The sequence below is a fragment of the Diadema antillarum genome, unplaced genomic scaffold (genome assembly GCF_040938485.1).
Source record: "Diadema antillarum isolate AM-2024a unplaced genomic scaffold, OU_Dant_1.0 scf00000072, whole genome shotgun sequence".
NCBI lineage: Eukaryota > Metazoa > Echinodermata > Echinoidea > Diadematoida > Diadematidae > Diadema > Diadema antillarum.
In genome coordinates, this window is record NW_027270961.1 from 3,893,549 (window position 1) to 3,916,437 (window position 22,889).

Below are 22,889 nucleotides of genomic sequence, written 5' to 3' on the forward strand. Positions count from 1 at the left end.
AGTTATTTGGAGCAGAAATTGACAGACAGAGGAAATAAACAGAATCTGTAGAAGTGGAAAAAGGTCAAGACATTGAAGAGGACGTAAGGAAGGACAGAATGGCTAGTGCTCAGAGGTTGTGTTTTCTGTAAACTGTGATTCATCCGAGATCACCTTCATTGCAAGCCAACTGCATTGATTTGTTTCCCCACTTCCATGTAAATTTGAGTACTCAGCTGAAGCCATAGAAATTCCATTAATGTGGGGAAAGTGTACATACAGGTTTACAGGACTTCAATTTTTCATTTCTTCCTGGCTTGTTTAACTTACATTAAGGACCTCTGTCGGATGGCCTTCATTACTGAAGACATCAAGAAAGTGTGTGTGATTCTAGTGACCGCGATAGTAGAAATTGCATTTCAAATCAGAAAGTGAATTGGATTGAAGTCTCAACAAGTTGTTACGACCAAAATCACTCTGAGAATGATCGCACAAAGAAACAATCAACTGATGTTCAGGCGGTTTATTAACAGTGATATTGTGGGTACAGACTGGTAATCGGCGTCACATCAATACAACAATGATCAATAAAAGCGGTTATAAATCGGTAGTGGAATCACTTACACGTATTAAATAATCCTTTGAAAATGTCCAAATACGATGTTCGATGCACAGACGAATGATCCTTGACGCACCGATGAATGATTCCTCCGACGTAACTCCAGAGGCGCAGGTTACGATAGTCCACGGTATAGATCCGGGGTAAAATCCACGATATACGTCCACGGCGAAACGTGCAGAGTCCAAACGTTGTGACGACCACGTCCAGTTGATGCGTTGAATGATGATTTACTTTATATTGTCCAGCTATGAATCCAGCCCGTCACAGCTTTGCCGTAGCAATGTCCATTGACATTAAAATATGGAGTCCAATGAAGGCACATTAATTCTCTGCAGGCAAAAATGTCTCCCAGGCCTTATCTCCACAAACATAACAGGTCAGCAGGTAACACAGGACTGACTATATCAAGTCGCTTCAGAGCCAGAAGTGACGTAACTCTCAGAGCAGAGGTGTTGGGTACTCTGCCTACTGCAGAATTCCTCTGGCTTATATACTATCCATTCACCCCCTTCTAGCACATTCTATAACTCTCTCCAACCTACTAGCCAGTCCAAGTTCCAGGAAACCTGGATGACTCACTGCCTAACTATGTACAAAACATCATTACCAAGAATAACTACCAATCACATTGGGCTACAGGGACAGTGCCTCACTCAGCCAAATATGTAAGCACTTCCCAGAAAATTCTGGAAAGGGTGAAATCATTCTAGATTGAGTGAGTTATAATGTATTTCCTGTTACATGCATGTACTGTGTAGTTACATTGTATACCACCTAGAAAATTCTCCACTGATCTGGTCAGCCTGTATGTACTATATCTATACCACATAGAATGTTCTCCATTAATCTGGTCAACCTGTGTACATACACATTAAAACAATCATGCATGCAGTACATCATACCTGTACATAACTACTAGTGTGTACATTTGTGACACCATCCCCCATGGGAAAAAGAAAGCCTTGCTGTAGCAAGGGTTTCTTTTACCTTCACAATTTCTCATTGTTATTTGCAACGAATGTGAAATAAAGTCCAAGTCAAGCAACAATAAACACATACTATCACATGCCTTTTGGATAGCTGTATTAATTCCATGTTCTCTTTTCATGGATACTATTTACAATGATATTGCTTAGATTCCCGGAGCTTATACAATCATATCAAACTGTTTTGCACACATTAATGAATATGCTAAACACATACACTGGAAATGATACGCGGTGAAAACTTTTCACCTTTGATACTCTCTTCAAGTTACACTCTTGACAGAGCGTCGGCAATTACATTGTTTTTGCCTGCCACATGTTTGATTTTGAGTGCATATGGCTGCGTCATCATGCTCCATCTGAACAACCTGTTGTTCTTCATTTTGAACCGGTCTAAAAAGACCAAGGGGTTGTGGTCAGTATAGACCGTGATCTCCCCTTTGCTATTTGTCAAGTACACTTCGTATTGCTGGAGGGCAAGGATGAGACTCAGAGCCTCCTTCTCAATTGTGGAGTACTTCTTCTGGTATGCATTCAGTTTTTTGGAGAAGTAGCTAACTGGCCGTTCAGTGCCTTCTTCATCTTCTTGGAGCAAAACCGCTCCCACTCCTACATCGCTAGCATCTATTGCCACCTTGAATGGCTTTGCGAAGTCAGGAGCTGCCAAAACAGGCTCATTAGCAAGGACTGCCTTTAGTTTCTCGAAGGCTCTTAGACACTCATCAGTCCACGTGTACTTCGCCTTGCCCTTCAGCAGGTTTGTTAGGGGGGTGACTACAGTGCTGAAATTCGGTACAAATTTCCTGTAGAAACCAGCCATGCCCAGAAATCTGAGCAACTCCTTCTTGGATTGGGGGATGGGAAAGCCTAGTATAGCCTCTACCTTGGCTTCTCTTGGCAATACTTGTCCCTGACCGACTACATGCCCGAGATACACCACTTTGGCCTTTGCAAATTCACTCTTTGCCAGATTAATCACCAATCCGGCCTCCTTGAGTCGATCAAAAAGTTGCCGCAAGTGTGTAATGTGCTCCTCCCACGTGTCACTGTACACTAGGATGTCATCAATGTATACTACACAGTTGTCAAGTCCGGTAATGATTTGGTTTGTCAGCCGTTGGAAGGTGGCTGGAGCATTTTTCATGCCGAATGGCATTACTTTGCATTGGAACAAGCCATCTGGTGTAGCAAAGGCAGAAATCTCTCTGGCTTTGTCGGTCAAGGGCACTTGCCAGTATCCCTTTAGAAGGTCTATTTTGCTGACATATGCAGAATTTCCGACCCTGTCAATGCAGTCTTCTAGTCTGGGAATTGGGAAAGAATCTGTTTTCGTCACGGCATTCACCTTTCGGTAATCTATACAGAATCTTTGAGACCCATCTGGTTTGGGCACCATGACAATTGGGGAGCTCCAACTGCTTTTACTCGGTTCTATTATGTCATTGTCTAGCATGTACTGAACCTCTTCCCTTACTTTTTGCAGTTTGCTCGGGTTTAACCTGTAAGGGTTTTGCTTGATAGGGTCAGCATCTCCCACATCAACATCGTGTACAGCCAGAGGGGTGCAACCTGGTTTGTCTTTACACAGTTCTTTGTACTCATGTAACAGACTAGTCACATCTTTCCTCTGATTTTCAGGTAGGTAGTTCAGTGCCTCATCTACTTTCCCTAACATCTCTGAGTTAGACAACCTGGCACTAGAGGGCTCACTTCCATTCTCATCTTGAGCTTCTCCCTCTTCATCTACTTCTTCTTCTACCACCTGAGCTACGCCTACCGGCTGACTAGCCTTTCTCTCATAGTACTCTTTCAGCATGTTTACATGACACACCCTCTGATCTTTTCGTCTGTCTGGCGTACTGATCACATAGTTCACATCATTGAGTTTCTTTTTGACATAGTACGGGCCACTGAACTTGGCTTTCAGTGGTTCACCTTGTATGGGCAGCAGTACAAGAACTTTGTCACCTGGTTTGAAGGTTCGTGTTTTGGCATTTTTGTCTGCCTTTCTCTTCATAGAGTCTTGTGACACTTTCAAGTGTTCCCTAGCTACCTCACAAGCCTTTGAAAGCCTTTCACGAAACTTTGACACATAGTCAAGTAGGTGGACCTCATCATCCTCAGTCATGAATTTCTCTTTGATGAGCTTCAGTGGGCCCCTAACTTCATGACCGTACACCAACTCAAATGGGCTGAAACCCGTCGACTCATTTGGGGAGTCCCTCGTTGCGAACAGTAGGAAAGGGATGCCCTTATCCCAATCCTCGGGATACTCCTCACAGAACGCCCTAATCATTGTCTTTAGGGTCTGGTGGTAGCGCTCCAACGCACCTTGGGACTGGGGATGATAAGCTGACGACTTCAGCTGCTTCACACCCAAACGATACATCACCTCTTGAAATATGCCTGACATGAAATTTGACCCTTGGTCAGACTGCACTTCCTTGGGCAACCCATACCTAGTGAAAAACTGCACTAGAGCATCTACCACAGTCTTAGCAGTGATATTTCTCAATGGGATAGCCTCTGGAAACCGTGTAGACATATCCATGATTGTCAAGAGGTACTTGTGACCCGACCTAGTCCTAGGCAAAGGTCCAACACAGTCGACTAGAACCCGACTGAATGGTTCTTCAAACGCAGGTATCGGAATCAATGGCGCCGGCTTCACTGAATGTTGTGGTTTACCAGCCACCTGACATGTGTGACAAGTCTTGCAAAACTCAGCCACATCCACATTCAACCCTGGCCAATAGAAATGCCTCATGATCCGATCCTTTGTCTTTCTGACGCCTAAATGGCCGCCAACAGGTAACTCGTGAGCAATCCTCAAGATCTCACCGCGGTAACAGGGAGGGACAACAACTTGACGGACCACCGTCCAATCCTCATCAGCTGGCCTATGGGGAGGTCTCCACTTCCTCATCAAAATGCCATCTTTGACATAATAGCACTCAGGGACCTTTTCAGCCTCAGCCTCAGAACACGCCGTCTGAGACAAGCCTTTCAACTCAGAGTCTGCCTGCTGTGCTTCAACCAAGGAAGACTTGCTAAACAGCCCATCACTGTTAGCCTTGGAGCCTAATACAGCAACCCCATCATTCAAATCCTTGAAAAAGGTTTCTGCCAACCAAACACCGGAATTCTCCTCCACATCAACAGAATCCGCATCATCTTGAACAGCTCTACGAGCCTGAGACCTAGTCACAACACAATCTGGGAAAATCCCAGGAAACTCCTCCTGCAACTGCTCAGTTTCAGCAACCACCACTGGTTTATCCGAAACAACTGGAGACGCAACCACCTTGTCCCCAGCCAAGTCATTCCCCAACAAGAAGTCAATGCCTGCCATGGGCAACTCAGGAACAACTCCAACAGTAACAGGACCAGAAACTAGGTCACACTTCAAATCCACTCTATACAGTGGCACTGACATATAACTGCCATCAACAGTCTGAATCAATACTTTTGCATTCACTGCACTATCTGGTGGAAAAGTCATACCACCACCCACCATCAACGACTGAGAGGCCCCCGTATCCCGCAGGATGACCACTGGCTTACCTGCCTCACCAGAAGTACATGGGGTCACCTCACCATCAAACAAAAAGCTACGATAGCTCTCATCCACCTGCTTCAGCCTATCTTTGAATTTGGGAGATTGACTTTCAATGGCCTGTGTTTTACTGAACGGGACACTGTTTTCGGGTAGGACACTTTTTGACATGACAAATCCCAAGTCCTTCTTTGTTTTGTTTTGCAACTTCCAACACTGTGACTTTACGTGCCCTGTCTTGTTACAGTGAAAACATTTGATGACATTTGCACTTGTACTGGACCCTTTGTCAGATTGAGGCTTTGGTGCCGATGAAGTTTCAGAACTCGTGCCTTTTTCAGAACCAGCATTCTTTGGACTGCTCGACTGATTTTTGTCTCTCTTATTTCCAGAGAAATTCCTGAAAGGTGGTCTGTTGTCATTTCTGTGGGTCAGCTCATACTCATCAGCCATCAAGGCTGCTTTATGCAAACTTGTCACTTTGTGATCATCCAAATGCGACCTCACACTGAAAGCAACACTCTTTTTGAATTCTTCCAAGAGAACAACCTCACGTAGGTTATCAAAGTCCTGATCCACTTTCAGGGATCTGTACCACCTATCAAACATCATTTCTTTTTCACGAGCAAACTCAACATGTGTCTGGCCTGGTTTGCGGTACGAATTTCTGAACTTATGTCTGTACGCCTCTGGCACCAATTCATAAGCATTCAACACTGCTTTCTTGACTGTAGCATAGTCACGTGATTGCTCTTCAGAGAGAGATGAGTACACATCGGCTGCTTTGCCGACAAACACACTTTGAAGGAGCAAGGGCCAAAATTCCTGTGGCCAGTTCAAACTGTTAGCCACCTTCTCAAATGACACAAAATATGCATCAACTCTGTTTTCTTCAAACTTTGGCACCAATCGAATGTTCTTGGCCAAATCAAATTCAGAGGGAGCCCTTTCCTGAGTTCTTACAGTCTGTGCATGAGCCAATTCCATCTCACGCAATTTCAGTTGTTGCTCAAGTTTCTTCATTTCAATTTCTCTTTCAATTTCTAATCTCATCTTCTCTTTCTCCATTTCCATTTCTTTCTCCTTCATTTGCAATTTAGCAAGCTCAAGCCGTGTCTGATCTGAAATTTGAGCTTGATCAGGAGTATGAGTTTCTTCTTTGAGCTCCATGTGACCAGCTACTAAGTCAAGAATCTCTGCCTTTCTTGCACCTTGTGGAACATCTACGTTTAAATGCTGTGCAATAGCAGTCAAATCACATTTGCGTAACCTTTGCAAATCTTTGAGCGACAAATCTGTCCTCTGAACAAATGCCTGAACATCCATTGTACTGATTGACATTGTCACAATGTGTAACACACAATATACAATTGAACAACCAACTCAACTGGTATTTTGTCTATACCAATATTCTGGATTCCGGAACGTTCCAAATTCTAAGTTTTGACTTAAAATCCAATTCCCGGACAAGCCCCCAATTTTGTTACGACCAAAATCACTCTGAGAATGATCGCACAAAGAAACAATCAACTGATGTTCAGGCGGTTTATTAACAGTGATATTGTGGGTACAGACTGGTAATCGGCGTCACATCAATACAACAATGATCAATAAAAGCGGTTATAAATCGGTAGTGGAATCACTTACACGTATTAAATAATCCTTTGAAAATGTCCAAATACGATGTTCGATGCACAGACGAATGATCCTTGACGCACCGATGAATGATTCCTCCGACGTAACTCCAGAGGCGCAGGTTACGATAGTCCACGGTATAGATCCGGGGTAAAATCCACGATATACGTCCACGGCGAAACGTGCAGAGTCCAAACGTTGTGACGACCACGTCCAGTTGATGCGTTGAATGATGATTTACTTTATATTGTCCAGCTATGAATCCAGCCCGTCACAGCTTTGCCGTAGCAATGTCCATTGACATTAAAATATGGAGTCCAATGAAGGCACATTAATTCTCTGCAGGCAAAAATGTCTCCCAGGCCTTATCTCCACAAACATAACAGGTCAGCAGGTAACACAGGACTGACTATATCAAGTCGCTTCAGAGCCAGAAGTGACGTAACTCTCAGAGCAGAGGTGTTGGGTACTCTGCCTACTGCAGAATTCCTCTGGCTTATATACTATCCATTCACCCCCTTCTAGCACATTCTATAACTCTCTCCAACCTACTAGCCAGTCCAAGTTCCAGGAAACCTGGATGACTCACTGCCTAACTATGTACAAAACATCATTACCAAGAATAACTACCAATCACATTGGGCTACAGGGACAGTGCCTCACTCAGCCAAATATGTAAGCACTTCCCAGAAAATTCTGGAAAGGGTGAAATCATTCTAGATTGAGTGAGTTATAATGTATTTCCTGTTACATGCATGTACTGTGTAGTTACATTGTATACCACCTAGAAAATTCTCCACTGATCTGGTCAGCCTGTATGTACTATATCTATACCACATAGAATGTTCTCCATTAATCTGGTCAACCTGTGTACATACACATTAAAACAATCATGCATGCAGTACATCATACCTGTACATAACTACTAGTGTGTACATTTGTGACAAAGTTTAAAAAGCAAAACCCATGAAATGACTGGCAATGGCCTGTCACTAGGGGCATGACGTGGTGGTGTTTCCAGCCAGCAGTTTCCCTGCAAAGACCCACCCAATTTCTGTTCAAATCCATAGCACAGATTGACATATAACCTACAACGTATGCTGGTTTTAGAAATAAAATATTTCATATTTCAGAGTAAAGTAGCCTTCTTATTTTGAATAAAATAGGAAAGATGTCTTCTGTAATTTGAAGAGAAGGATGCTGATAAATGGAAACTTTCATGTGTATTCATTACCTATGATCCCGTTGCACAGATTATTGAGGAGCTATTCATATATCATCAGTTTCATACCAATCTTATGATTCTGTGGCTGCTATTCATTTCACATTCATTGGGTGTCTCAAGATAGGAAAGCCTTGGATCAATCATCTGGGGAAGATTGTACAGTGTACATGAAATTCAAAAGTGCCCCATTTGATAGCAAGCCTTTCAACTCTCGACAGGTATGCATGTAAACTCTCCCTCACTTCCCCGTCCCCTGCATTTGTGTGAAGTTTGTCATGAATTTCTAAAATCGCGAAAGTTGGGAGCAAGCACGATGATAACTCAAAGAGTTCATTTGAATACCGTCGTCACTCAAGACTGCAACCGACACTCAGCATGTTTTTAACAGACGAAAAAGAAAAACTGGCATGCCTACTTTTCTCATAGTGCAATTTGTGAGTTTCTCAGAGTGTGACTGCATGCAAAGATAGATTAGTGAATGTGGGTATGAGAATGGCAGGGTGACATGCCTCGCAAACAAAATCTCACTTTAAAGGGGAAGGCTAGTAACTGATCAGTGGGAATCAGTGGAAATGCTGGGAGATGATTGTTCCAATCCTTATGGGATTCATTCAAGAGTTCATTGTATATCTATTGTTGTGTGAAAATGATTTGATTCAGAATGGTCTCATATTCAAGTAATGTGCAGTTTAATGCTTCCAGGTTAGCGTCCCTGGTCAGTGACGGAGCATTAATCTGCACATTACTTGAATATGAAACCGTTCTGAAGCAAATCATTTTCACACAACAATAGATATACAATGAACTCTTGAATGAATCCCATAAGGATTGGAACAATTATCTCCCAGCATTTCCACTGATTCCCACTGATCAGTTACTAGCCTTCCCCTTTAATAGAAAAGAAAAACATGCAGCATACACAAGAAGTACATCTGTCAGGGTGTTCAGACACAAAAAAATTTATACTAGAAAGGTATAGCTATACCAAAGCAGTATAGCCTTACGATGAATTTATACGTCTGAACACTGACTAACGAAACAACGCATAACAAAACTACGCATAACAAAACGACGTATAGCGAAAAGACGGTCAGCGCATCGTTTCGAATGAGAACTCGATAACAAATCAGCATTCCATCGTGTCCATTGTGTGTCTGAACATATGGCAACCATAGAACGGTATAACTGGGCGGGGCTTAATGGGAGAGCGCACGAAAGGTGACCCTATTACCTGTCACTCATGACCATAACAGCATACGTAGTGAGAAACTGTACATCTATACGACATTTTCCAGAATGGTCGAAATTAGCATCTGAATGGTCTGTCGGCTGTATGACGATTCTTTACACATCGCTTCTTTATCGAGTTTTGGTATAAACTGGCTTGCGTCTGAACAAGGGGTGTGTGTCGTGCAGATTCCTGTGTGCGTCTGCCTTGCTGTCTTGTGTTTATCTATCAGTGAAAAGAAAGAAAGAAAAGAGGTCGATAATCAGCTTAAGCATGTTTTATTCCTGACAGAGAAGACAAAACTCAGAATACAAAGGGTATCATTTCATGCAGTCTGAGTTTGATGTCACATGTTCCCTGCTTAAATAGAGCTTCCTGTCGATGATGCTGTAAAAGTGAAAATTTTTGCAGTGGGGAAATATTTAGTGCCGAAATAAAACATGCAAACGTTGCGCTTCTTATGCAATTTCTCTGGTAGGAAGCCATAGTTTGAAATTTGTACAAAAGAGAGTTATGTAATGTCTCATGTGAGGAACTTAAAGGACAAGTTCACCTTCATAAACATAAGGATTGAGAGAATGTAGCAATATTAGTAGAACACATCATTGAAAGTTTGAGGAAAATCAGACAATCCGTTCAAAAGTTATGAATTTTTGAAGTTTTTGTGCAGTACCCGCTGGATGAGAAGACTACTGCAGTGTATGAATAACTTAGATGTCACATGCGTACAACAATATAAGGAAAATATAAAGAGAATTTCACAAAATTCCATCTTTTGAAAAAAGTACACATTCCCCTGACTCGTTACCGATAAATGTTATGGGTAATATTATTCCCCCTGCCTTTAGAAAGAGGCAAGTCAATTGCTTTTTTATTATGCGAAAAAAGTGAAAATATGTTGAATTTTCTTTTATATTTCCTTTATACTGTTGTACGCATATGACTCACAAGCTGTAGTAGTCTCCTCATCCAGCGGTTCCAACGCAAAAATTTAAAAAATTCATAACTTTTGCATCGATTGTCCAATTTTCCTAAAACTTTCACTGATGTGTTCTACTAATATTGTTGCATTTTCTCAATCCTTATGTTTATGAAGGTGAACTTGTCCTTTAATGAAGAGTTGATTTTTGCAGTGCATTGATAAGCTGTTCTCAAGGGTAGCATACCACTAATGTGGGTGGCTAGGTGTCTTCATAGGAAATATGAGCTTATAAGCAACACCCAAAGAAGCACTGCCCTAGAGTTTAATTCACAGTATTTTTTTATATTATATGGCAAATGGCACATTTTCTCTAACTGTCGGGGAGTTTGATTTTAAAAGCTTTTTGAACAAGATTTTGTGGGAATATTCTCTTCTGCTTCTCTCAAGAAAGCTTGAAAGTTTTTTTTTCAGCTGTTGTACATGTAATTTCAGATAATGTATCTGTAATTATCTTGTGTATGACAATAGAAGAGAATATTTGTAAGAATAGAGAAATGTTCAAATGTTTGAAAGTGTTCTGACCTAGCGATTAGCTGTTGACTGCACCAGACTCTCCTGGGTGTATTAGTAAATGGAATTAATTTGACCTATTCATATTTGATTGTTGGGTCCATAGGGTTTTGATGCAATGAAGGCAAGTCCTTTTGGCTGCTATGAATAATTGCTCCAAAGAAGTATGTAAGTATGGAAACTGGTGTATGAGGAGAAATTGCTTAAAGGGACTGTACAGTACTGGTTGAGGTCGGGATTCATGTTTTAAACAATCTGAAGTGAGATAATGAGAAACCTCTTATAAAATATGAAAGAGCATGTAATTTTAAGAAGGATTCAATGTTTATTGGATGAAAATGGGTTTTCAAATGGCTGAGATATCCAAAAAAGTGATAATAATAAAAGGCGACAGGCCACAACTTTATTAGGATCTCTTTGTTTCACCTTGTCTTTGGATATCTCAGCCATTTAAAAACCGATTTACAATTTGTAAATCAAATAAACTTTTGATACCCCTTAGAATTGCATGCTCTTTGACATCTCATAGAGTGGTTTTAGAATATCTCGCAAAACGTTAAAAGCTTAATCCTCCCCTCAACCAGAACTGTACACACCCTTTGAAATGGTTGCAAGCATTCAATTTTCTGGTGTCAAAGTTGAAGTCAGGGGGCTTTTTTGTGACTGTAAAACGAGGAATGTTTGCATGCATTTTAATTTCACGAATTTTGCAAGTGCCAACATTCGCGAAATTAAAATGCACGCGAAATTTCTTGCCTACACAATATGCATTGGACACCAGTGGCAATGCGTGAAAAATTTCATGCCACAAGAAAGTTCGTCGGCTCCAATTCGCAAAATTTTCAGGCCGTGAATATATCATGTTTTACAGCAGGGCTGCATACCAATCCATTTTTACTACTGGTCCGACATGTCTGTCGGACCAGTAGGTACCCAGTTTTTCCATTTTTTACTGGTCCAACAGTGATTTTTACTGGTCAGGGACTGTCGGACCAGTGCCAGTGTGCAGCGTTGTTTTTACAGTATCTCAACACAACTCTTGTTCTGCATTACTTATACTAGAAAGGAAGGAAAGAAAGAAGGCAAGATGATGAAAAAAACAAATTTCAAACATTATGTTACCATGTGAAGTTTTGTCTCTAATTATTATTGATTGCGTGAAATTTGTGTGAGAAGAATGCCTTGCCGTGTGGCATAGGAACCTCTACACTGTGCCAGGGATTTGTTGCAATTCAAGTTCTGCAAGTTTGATTTCTCTGCAACTGGTCCATTGATTCAGTCATGGTGCATTGCTTTTGACTGGCTAGAAACAACTTCACGCTACAGAAAAGATTACAGATAGTGACATGGGATGCCAAGTGATGTTTTCGTTGTAGCGGTACAGCTACATGTATGGTCTACATGGTGCTCATAGTACATAAAGCATGCAAGGCATACAATGTACAGTCTGGAAATAATGTTTAGTTTCTCCATTTGCATTATTCATGTAGTATCGTGACTGAAAACCTATTTACACAGGACTGACTTTTTTTTCGGGGGAGGGGAAGATGGGATAAGGTTGTGCACATGTAAAATATGATAGGATAGAAACAATGATAAATTGAATCTTAAGTATCTAAATGCGCATCTTGTGATAATTGACAACAGATCCTACCCTGGGGACGCTGAAACAATCACTTGCGTGGTAGCTAGTAATATAAACTACCGCGTGCCAGGGTTCTGTTTCACTTCTCGCGCAATCTATAAATAACGATATTGCTACTAATTTTAGCACTTTGCAGGAAGTCCAAACGAGGAAGTTGAAGTCCCAAATGAGTGTCCCACTTTAACACAGAGACCCACAAAAAAGGGATTCTGTTGTAATGTGCGATATTCTTGTATTTATGGGCAAAAGCAGGGCACTGTGGTGCATTTACTCTGCCAGGCTCTGCTCTCTTGAAGTTACTGTAAATTTGATCTGTCTGTGATATCCGTCAAATCCAGGTGTTTAATTTGTCCCACATGAGATCTGACACTAGAAATTAGAAAAAGTATCAATTCATATTTACATACAGTATCAGGGTAGCATCAGATGCCCTGTCACCTATATTTGCATTGGTAAGAAAACAGCAAAATGTATGCCAGTTATGTCATATTTCAGAACCACCATATGTTACAGAGATTGCCTTGTATTTTGCAATTTGCTAAATAGCATTTACAAATTATACAGATGTGTGCAGCTGTTTTTTTGCTTAAGAAAAGACACAAATTTCAATTTTCACCCTTTTAAAGTACCAGTAATATACATATTTAAAAGAAATATTTCATATAGATAGAGAGGTACAGACAGGAAACAGAGTGTGGGTCATTCTACAGCAATTTGTTCCATGCAGTCACATCCTGTTTGGCAGTTTTTTAGCCATAAGTGTGTCTTTTGTGAATACTTTTTGACACTCTGTGTAATAATCACTGTTTTAAATGATCAGAAAAACAGAATTTTGGCAGAATCAGTACTTCAGAGAAAATTGTTTGATATAATAGTATGGATCTGTATATGATCGGCCTTTGGTACCCTTGAGTACCAAATAGAAATTGGCCATTTTGTTTAATTTTATTATCATTTTTTCTTTTTTTATCGCCGTACCCTGGGTTACCAAAAACTAGATAACATGATTTTTAACAATGAGCTCAGCAGTGCAGCAGCACCATAACATGAGCGCTCATCACACACTGCACCAGTGAGATTTCAGTGTCACACACCGACAGCAGCACCGCACTATGCCTCACCAGTCCATACACGGAAGATGTAGAATAATATTTTAAAAATTAATCATGGGACAAGTTTGTGGATTGAAATAATCTTCTTCTATATTACTGTTTAAGATTGTAAAACGTGTTTTGAAAACAGTATGAAAATTATTATTATTGTGATTGCAGTAAAAAAAAAGTCGTAGCAGAGCTGATTACAGTAAAAAAAAAAGTCGTAACAGAGCTGAATACGTACTAGGATCATTGTCGCCGACTGCTAAAATTGACTGTGTGTAACCGTACATCTTACGAACACAAGATGGCACTATACAATGTCATTTCCCGGGCAATGACGGTACCCCAGGGTATGGCGTGGTGCATCTTATAGTAAATTGTTTTTCTTTCAGCTAATATGTCATTTTTCTCTTGAATTTTGTGCATTGTCTCAGAGGAGGATTTGCATTGTTGCCGTGTATTTATAAGCACAAATCCTTGGTACCAGGTAGGCGTAATTGCTTGTAGTATGTGCACGTCTTGACTTCTTCGTATCCATTACCAAGAAAACTATAGTACGCATCAGTAATCATTGCAATTGATTTCTCTCATTGTTTCATTTTTTTGCAGGAATTCTGGGAACACACGAAACATTTATGGGAAGATGCCGGGGTGCAGGGCTGCTACCAGAGGTCGCACGAGTATCAACTTATAGATAGCGCACAATAGTAAGTCTTATCCTATCAATTAGAATCCTTTACCTCTCTGCTTCTCTTTCTCTTGTATTGATATACACCTTGTATGTATACGTATGTATGTATGTACATGTATGTATATACATTGTGTGCAAGGATCGACACTAGCAGTGGCCCAGGGCCATCAGAAATAGATGTCGGGCCACCACTCTTTAAGAAAAGATATGTTTTGGTGGCCGGATCGGGTCACTAAATTTCATTGTCGGGCTACCAAAAGAAAAAGTTAGTGTCAAGCCTTGATTAAAATGTACATACATCCACATACATACCTATGTGTATATTGATAGATCGAACATTTGAAATATTTCTTGTGACTACGTATTAGGTCGGAGCGTTCCTATGAACATTTTTAATATCATATTCAGCATTCAGTGAAACATGCCTGTGATGTAGGATATTGTTGACAGGCATTGCAAAACAAGTGTTTCCATGAGTGTGAAATACTTTGCTATTTTACAATCTGGGTATGTTCTAGATCTTAAACTGTTCTTGGTTATAAAGGTGACAAGACTGACATTTATTGTGTGTGTGTGTGTGTGTGAGTGTGTTGTGTGTGAGTGTGTGTGTGTATATATTTCCAAATTTCCTGCAAAGAAAATGGTGACTTGTGGAATCATGTTTCTCTGATGCACATTGTACTACTTCTACCACAAACTATGGAGTTTGTAGAAGAGATGACTATGATACGGATGTGAAATGTGTGTTTGTTTGTTTACCGTGGTTTCTGTGATGACAGTACCAGACAAAGCATGCTATAATTAGAGAACTTGCCTTGGTGCCTCCGAGAACTCAATGCCACTGTACTCACCCTGTTCTTGCTTCTTCCAGCTTACAATGTATACCTAGACCTCTTGGTTTGCTCTTCTGACGATGCTCCAAATTGGCGTTTTTCTTTGCCGTGCGAGGGGGGTTTGATTCCTCTGGCAGCCTTCCAGAGCTAAATTTGGCAGGAAAATGTTATTTTTAACGAACACTTGCATCGGCCGTCTATTTTCAGCACCTGGCGGGTTTGGGAAAAATCCGGTGCGCTTAATCATCACGCCAGCAGGAGAACAATTTTACCATCTCATCTTGACGTTGCTGTGTAGAGGGTTGAGTTATTTATTCTTTGTGAAAGGTTAGCATAAAGCAGTTAACATAGTAGTCACAGCAGTTTTTTTTTTCTCTTGACGCAATGTCACACAACCAAAGAAAATTAGGTCTTCGAAAGAAGGGGAAAAAGAGAGAAAAATGAGGACAGTATCGGACAGAAATACACTGATGGAGGGTCATCTCTGAATGTGGCTATGGCAGTTTGATTAGGTCAGGCTCAGGACCGTGGGTAGAAGCCTGTGGTTTGCCTGATGTCCTTTTACATGTTCTGTCACGTGTAGAAGCATCCTCGGATCTTGAATAAAGGTAGAAGATACATCCCCCCCCCCCCCCCCCCCCCCCCCCCCCCCCTTCAGAAGAAGTTGAAAATTACTGTATAGACAGTGCATCATAGATCTGAGTTGCTTGTCAGCAGAAATAGTCGATTTTGGTCCCTACAGAAATTACTAATGGTGTAGAGTTACATTCAGCCAATTGTTTCTGGATACTTCACCCCTAACCCTTTGAGAACAAGCTGATTTTGCTATAACACGCATTTCCCATAGACACCTGTCCGAATATACCCAGGACTGACCTTCAGTGGTTGACGGTTTTCGTTTAACATTTAACCCCCTTTCAGATGAGAGAGTTCTTGTACTAGTATCGATAAACGATGTATGGATATAGGACGTATGGATATAGCACATTTTTCCCGTCTGAATGCGCTCATTTTGATATTTTGTTTCTGTAAAGCTCGTTTTTCTAAATGATGTTTTGAGCATTGTTTCCTACGATTGTGCTACAATTTATACATCCATACAACGTTTTTTTGCGTGTGTCTGAAAGCTCTTGCTTATCCATACAGCTGTACGTTGTGTAAGTATGCGTGGTTTATTCGTAATGCGTGCTTAGGGCCCGACCTCTACTACAGATGAGTCTAGCACAAAGTAATTATGAGTATGAAGCACAAAGCCCTCACAAAATTTGTACTGCGCAACAGAGAGACTCATACATGTGAGCTCCCCACATACATGTATTAGTTCAACTGAGCACGATGTCTGAATGCTCCCCATACGATTATCGAATAACGGGATGTTGCGTCTGAATGGACTCCTATCAATACGTAATCCATACATCGTATGAATATACAAGAAGTCGATATGTCCGTAAGGGCCCTTGGACAAGCACTGTATCATTTGCATTATTTGCAGTTGCCCAGATACCAGTAGTTTTGTTGTTTATTTGTTTGTTTGTTTGTTTGTTTTTGTTTGTTTGTTTGTTTGTTTGTGTTTGTGTGTGTGTGAGTATGAGTATGAGTATGTGTGTTCTAGTTTGCCTTGGGCATGCAATGTGTGAGAGATGGAGTAATATGGGTAGTGTTTGTAACAGTGATGCCTTCCGCAAGTTGGGAGAAAGGGCTTTCAGCGAGCTCATCTTCTGAGCATTGTGCACGGCATCAGACCCCCTAATTTCATCTGGGTCTATTAGCGCACGCATACCTGGTATCTGTGAGTGTGTGTGTCTAATTTTAGCGAGGGGCCAACATGAAGGTGGATGCAGAATGTAGGGATGTGTATTTATGGACTCTGTGTGTGTGTGTGTGTGTGTGTGTGTGTGTGTGTGTGTAGGTATGTATGGATGTATGTTTGTGATGGCATGTGAATGATGACACATGTTTAAGACAACTGCGCCTGGCCTCCTTCTTTTTATCAGTACTGGGCTTGCCAAGTGAGGCAAGGTAGCGGCTGTCTGTCATACCACATACAAATAAACATCACTTTGGTTCATTTGCTACAACGAGATAGGAAGAGATTGCTGAAGGAAAACGAGACTTGTCAAACTAAGTGCAGTGGGAGGGGGCAAACCTCCACTAAAGGCTACAGGGCCAATAACACCACAACGCTGTGCACATATCCTCTAAAGAATAATAATAAAAAAGAAAAAAGATGGATCCAGAGTATGATCATTATGACAAGTACACACTATCACCTTTTCCTTTTACCAAAATGGGCTGAGGTATCCCGAAAATTTCATCACAATCTGTGCATAAGTTTTCATGGAGCATTGCTAACAGGCAAACAAACAAGCAAATGGCATTCAAAAACATTGCCCACTTTTACGTAGGTGATGAGCAATTACGATTGAGAAAGCAAATAATCATTTGTGACAATTTTAAGCTCAAATTACAGTTCCTTCTCGTGTGTTTTTGAGTTGGTATCGCAGGAAAATACACACTGTGCTCAATGCTCCAGTACAGGAACTGTTTTGCTTTGCAAAAACTTATTACTAAATATTCACATAAGGACAGCACAGTACATATTGTGCTTGTCTGGCCAAGGCTTTATCTGGTTAGGTAAAAAGAAATCATTTTTTTTTCTTTTAAATGGATGGACTTGTTCCTCAGAATAATGTGCATTAGGCTGCGTTCACATAGAAGTATACTATTCGGGTATTAGGGCTCGTTTTTCGAGGGCACGCGAATAGCTTGAATCGAACGATAGGATTTCCTCACACCGGTTCACATAGGAGGGCACTATTTGAAAGTACCGAATAGCTGCGAAAAGTATAGCAAAGTGGGAATCGAGCTTGTTCGATTTTCTTGCAGCGTATACCGTCTCTCGTTTATGAAATAATGACACTTTTGGTCTGGATTTGCCCTGTAGCAAAAATAAGCATGTAGACTGACATTCTGATGCAGTTTAGAAATTGTTAATAAGATTTGCTGGGGTGTAGGAGGAAGAAATCCTCACTGCATGGGATGATGAGTTGACGGTGCGGGTGATGGTGTACTCGGTGCCCGAATAGCGAATACCGAATACCGAATAGCGAATAGCGAATAGCGAATACCGAATACCGAATACTTCTATGTGAATGCAGCCTTACTTGTACTTAAAGCTATTTGCTGTAGTATAGTGGCTCAAAAAGGAGTTGTAGGTCCAGTTCATGATTACAGCTTCTCTATGAGATTTGAATCCTCACTGTGGCTCAGAGGTTCTCATATGGGCAATGGATCATGGGGTGAATCCTTCTCATATTATATGCATTGTGAGAATGTCCAAATGTCCAAACATCAGATGTCCAAAATAAAGGCTTTTTTAATTCAAGCGTAAATGTGATATCTCAAGGCATTGAGTTGTGGTGTCACCTTGAATACGATATGCTGTGTAACTTGACCATCGAAACCATCCCCTGCTTGGAAAAAAATGGCAGTCTTTCTTTGTACCCAAATGTTTTGTCTGCCATATCCAAGAGAAGACCTGGATGCCATACGTACACAAGGAAGTGGCGGCTAAAGCCTTTGCTTGTTCAGTGAAATCAAGATAGGTCAGAGCCTAAAGGGGAACAGAACTACCACATTTTCCTGCGTACAAGCCACAGCCTGGTTTAGTTTCAGGGGCCCACAATTTCCCTTCAATTGACTGGGATGTTCCAAAGAAATGCATATTGAAATAGAGATCAAGCTGAAATCACAAATACGCCACTTCTGCAGTTTTTTCTTTTCTCTTTTCTTTGTTAGCATTTCAATCATTCAATCAATGCAATTTGCATTGTCTTACTGTGGTGTTTGAATAACAGCGGTAAATTAACAAATCCAACAAAATAATGACATGCTCCCAGGTTCATGAGGTATTCCGTTTGCGGTCTGTCTCTACGTCCATCTATCTAGTGTCTGTTTAAAGGTATTGAACCAAAAGATAAAGACAAACCAAGCCAAGGTTAGGGATAACTGGTTTAGCATAAAGGGTGTGGAATTCAGTCATTTTTATAAAAACATCAAAAATGTGTTGGGTGACTTTGCGGCACTATGTACAGATTGTTAGTATTCTGGAACAATGCACTGTTGTAATTATACAACAGTACTTGTAAGCAGTGCTGGTAAAAGCCAAGGGTCGATAGGAGGCAGTCAGATTGTAAACGTTTACCCTTACAACAAGAGTGCTTCCATACTTGACAGCATTTCATTGAACTTTTTGTATCAGTCATGTATGACTGCGCAAATTGTCAATACACATTGCCATAATTTCTTCTCTTTCCAAACTAGAGGCTTGCTGTTTAGTATGGCTGTGAAATATTGTGTATTGTGCAAGAGCTTTTTGCCAGCTATCCATTTGTACAGCAAAGTAGTTAATTCTTATGATATTTGCATTGTCCATCTTCTAGTACTGTGTAATTAAGGGTACTGTTTACCATTGGGAGCAATGATTTTAAAAATGTTCAAGTTATCACATTTGATGCAGTATATGTGTAGGTCAGTTGAATCTCAAAACATCCTACCATATAAAAATTTTGCAATTAAAGTCTAAAATATAAGGAGATATCACTACTTTTCTTACTAAATCATAACTGTAGACGGTTTAGTCTAGAAACAGTTTTATTACAACTATTGTTCACATTTTTTATATTTAACAATACTTAACATTGATTATACTGATTAACTTTTTTGCACTGGTAGTTTCTATCCCTAACTCACATTTTAGAACTATTTTGAAGCACTAAAGCTTGGGTTTATTTCATCTGCAAATGGTAAATAATGCCTTTAAGGTAGGAGCAAGTGTTTCTTGTATTTATAACCAGAGCTGGTATTCCCCATCTTCCTTGTAAATGCCAATGAATCACTTTCACTCCTAAGCAAAGTTTCGACAGAAAGTGACCCTGGTACAAAATTGTGATTCGTGCATGGACTTCAAATATACATTTTTAGTTGTCAAGACCTTGGCAGCGGTACAAATCCGATGTCTCTTCCCCCCCCCCCCCCCCCCATTTCCGTGGAAACTTGGAGATGGATTTCATAAAAATATATTTTGTTTTGCATGCAGAGCAGTAAGACAGAAGAAGCATATGGTATCTCACTCAGAATATTTATTCATGAATAGGTAACACATTATATAGACAGTACAGTCAGTAAATGTTTGGAGAAATCAAGCCATTGTTGATGCATTTTTCTATCACTGGTCTGTATTTCATAGAATATTGACCAATGATCAAAATGTTAACTTCGTATGCATTCATCTGCTTTCTCAATATCTTTGTTTGTTTGTTTGTTTGTTTGTTTTTTACTGATCTGCTGCAGTTGTGTAGGTATGTGTAGTATTCTTGACAAACTAACTAAAGTTGCAATAATTATCTTTCTTGATCTGCAAAACACAATTTGCATTATCTGTTATGTTACTGTACAATATGGCATCCTAAAAATGTATATTTCTGGTGGAATTTTCTGCCATATGAAATTCTTGTGTTCTGCATAAATGCACACTTTTAAATATAGGCCTATATCGTGCCTTTGATCCATTCTTGCAGACAATCCTGTTTGAAATATGTGTGTTTGTGTGTTTGTGTGTGTGAGTGTGTGTTTGTGTTTTGTTTGTGTGAGTGTGTATTTGTGTGTATTTTGGAGAAAGAGTGAGAACAGTTATGATATATTACACATCTAGGTATATAGATAGTGCCTATACTGATAATTGTGATAGGCTAATAGATGGATTCAGTTGAAATATAGGCTAATATATCAAATCATTATTTGGCATTAATGTCAATGGTTAGCATGATTACCCAGTTATCCCAGTTTGCAGGGTAGAATCATTGGCATCAGTTGAGAATAGTGTATGTAATCAAGCAAAAGGCATGTGTGAGTTTTTTGTTTTGTTTTGTTTTTATTCTCGTTTTTTATCAAACTGCATGTTATTAGGATTAAAACTTGGTAGCGGATCTCACTCATGCCCAGTGTGATAGAGCCTGTGTATATTCGGTCATGGCATTCGTTTGACGGTGCAATGATGGCCAGTACCCGCCATTCCATTTTTTTTTAGTCCAGACGAAAACCTGTAATGATATGTCTTTACCATGCTGTCAGGTGTTGGATAGGACCATCTCTCTCTCTCTCTCCTTGGAACCAACCCCTCCCCTCCCCCTCCATTCTCTCCTACATAAGCTAGCGATCAATAATGGGCTTCTATAAATAGCAACGCAATTTCCTGAAATAGCCAAGGCTGGGCATTCATTATGGCGATGAGACTGTAGAGTGCTATGTGGGCAAAGGGTGTGTCAGTGCTGTGTGTGAACCACACAGCACGTTCAGGCATGGCCGCTCAGTGTGCCATGATATAGCAGGCTGTTCATCACGTGTATGCGAGAAATAGGGTCTCCCCGGCTTTGCCATTTTCTTTTTCATATAACTAGACTCTCGCTCCACCCCACCCCACAACAACAACAAAGGTAATGATATTGATAATTGTAAACCTGAGAAAAAACTGTGCAGGGCAAATGTGTTCATTGCAGAGGTGCATGCGTTATTTATTTATATTTCTCATTGCAGAGTATGAATTGTACAGCAAAGGGTATAGAACATTTGTAGATATTTATTTGCATATGTTTTCTTTTGCTGTGTCTGGTAAAAATTGAGGGTTGTCGGGGCCAATGTGCATCCTTAAACACGTGCCATATACATTACAACATACATACATGTAGCATGGACTCCCTTTATATCTATCATCACATACAGTATAACGTTTCTTTTTCTTTTTCTTTTTCTGAAAGGATCATCTTGTGTACAACATTGCATAAAAACAGATATAAATTGATTCTTCTGCAGACTATTCTCGGCTTCATGCATGTTCTTCTTCCTTCACTATATAAATTCTATGTAGGACCTACAGTAGGCCTACATGAATTCAGTGCCACCTTGTGGCAATGTGAAATACATGCCCAACCAGACAGGAGGTCATAGACAAGACAGTGAAGAAGTAGTACAATGCTGTAGTAGTAGTAGTAGTAGAAGTAGTAGTAGTAGTAGTAGTAGTAGTAGTAGTAGTAGTAGTAGTAGTAGTAGAAGTAGTAGTAGTAGTGGCAGCAGTAGCAGTAGTAATAGTGCAGAAGGAGGAGGAGTAGCTACAAGAGTATACCCTTTGTGTTTATGTCAGTTATCACACAGTTGTTGTGGACAAACAATTCATACAGATCACAATTTTGTAAAGCCACCCCCTGAAAGTAATACCTGTAGTCTGCTTTTGCAAGTAAACAGAAATTGATTCCATCCTGATTTACATTAGCCCGTTCCATACTGAATTCTGAAATGCCAGAGACTCCAACTCTCCCGCCAAAAGCCCATTTTTGCAAAATCTCCCGTTCTCCCGCTTGAGATTCAATTTCTCCTGCCCTGGCTCTGTGTCTCTTGCTTGAAATGATTTCTTACTTAGTATCATCGTATGTTGAAAAATAAGCCTTAGATAGCACGAGAGAGCATCTAGAAACCTAGGCTGGACCCCGGGGCCGTAAGGAACTTCGCGCTTCGCACTCGTAATGTGCGCTTCGCGCATCAAGTTGGAGTCTCCCGTTTGCCAGGGGTTTCAGCCGGGAGAATCTCCAGATCAGAAGGTGCTTGTTGTTGGAGTCTCTGAAATGCCCATAGACTTAATACACAGGCCAGCAGGCTCCCGTATGGAATGGGTTAACTTGAAATCTCCACGCCTTGTGTCATCAGTGCACTGTAACACCAGAAACGTTCATGTGCATTTTAATTTCGCGAATTTCGCCAGAGCCAGGATTCGCAAAATTAAAGTGCACACACACAAAAAAAGACAGATTTGTCGTCCACATACCGTACATTCACCGCTGAGTCTAGA

General features: G+C 40.5%; 1 protein-coding gene across 1 annotated transcript in view; it reads left to right on the forward strand.

Moving 5' to 3' along the window:
* LOC139717227 (guanine nucleotide-binding protein G(s) subunit alpha-like) overlaps positions 1–22,889 on the forward strand; it is a 99,071-nt gene that overhangs the window by 23,432 nt on the left and 52,750 nt on the right. Inside the window, exon 5 of the mRNA XM_071628730.1 lies at positions 14,075–14,172. Within this exon, the coding sequence (XP_071484831.1) occupies positions 14,075–14,172 (98 nt within the window). The remainder of the gene's footprint in view (positions 1–14,074; positions 14,173–22,889) is intronic.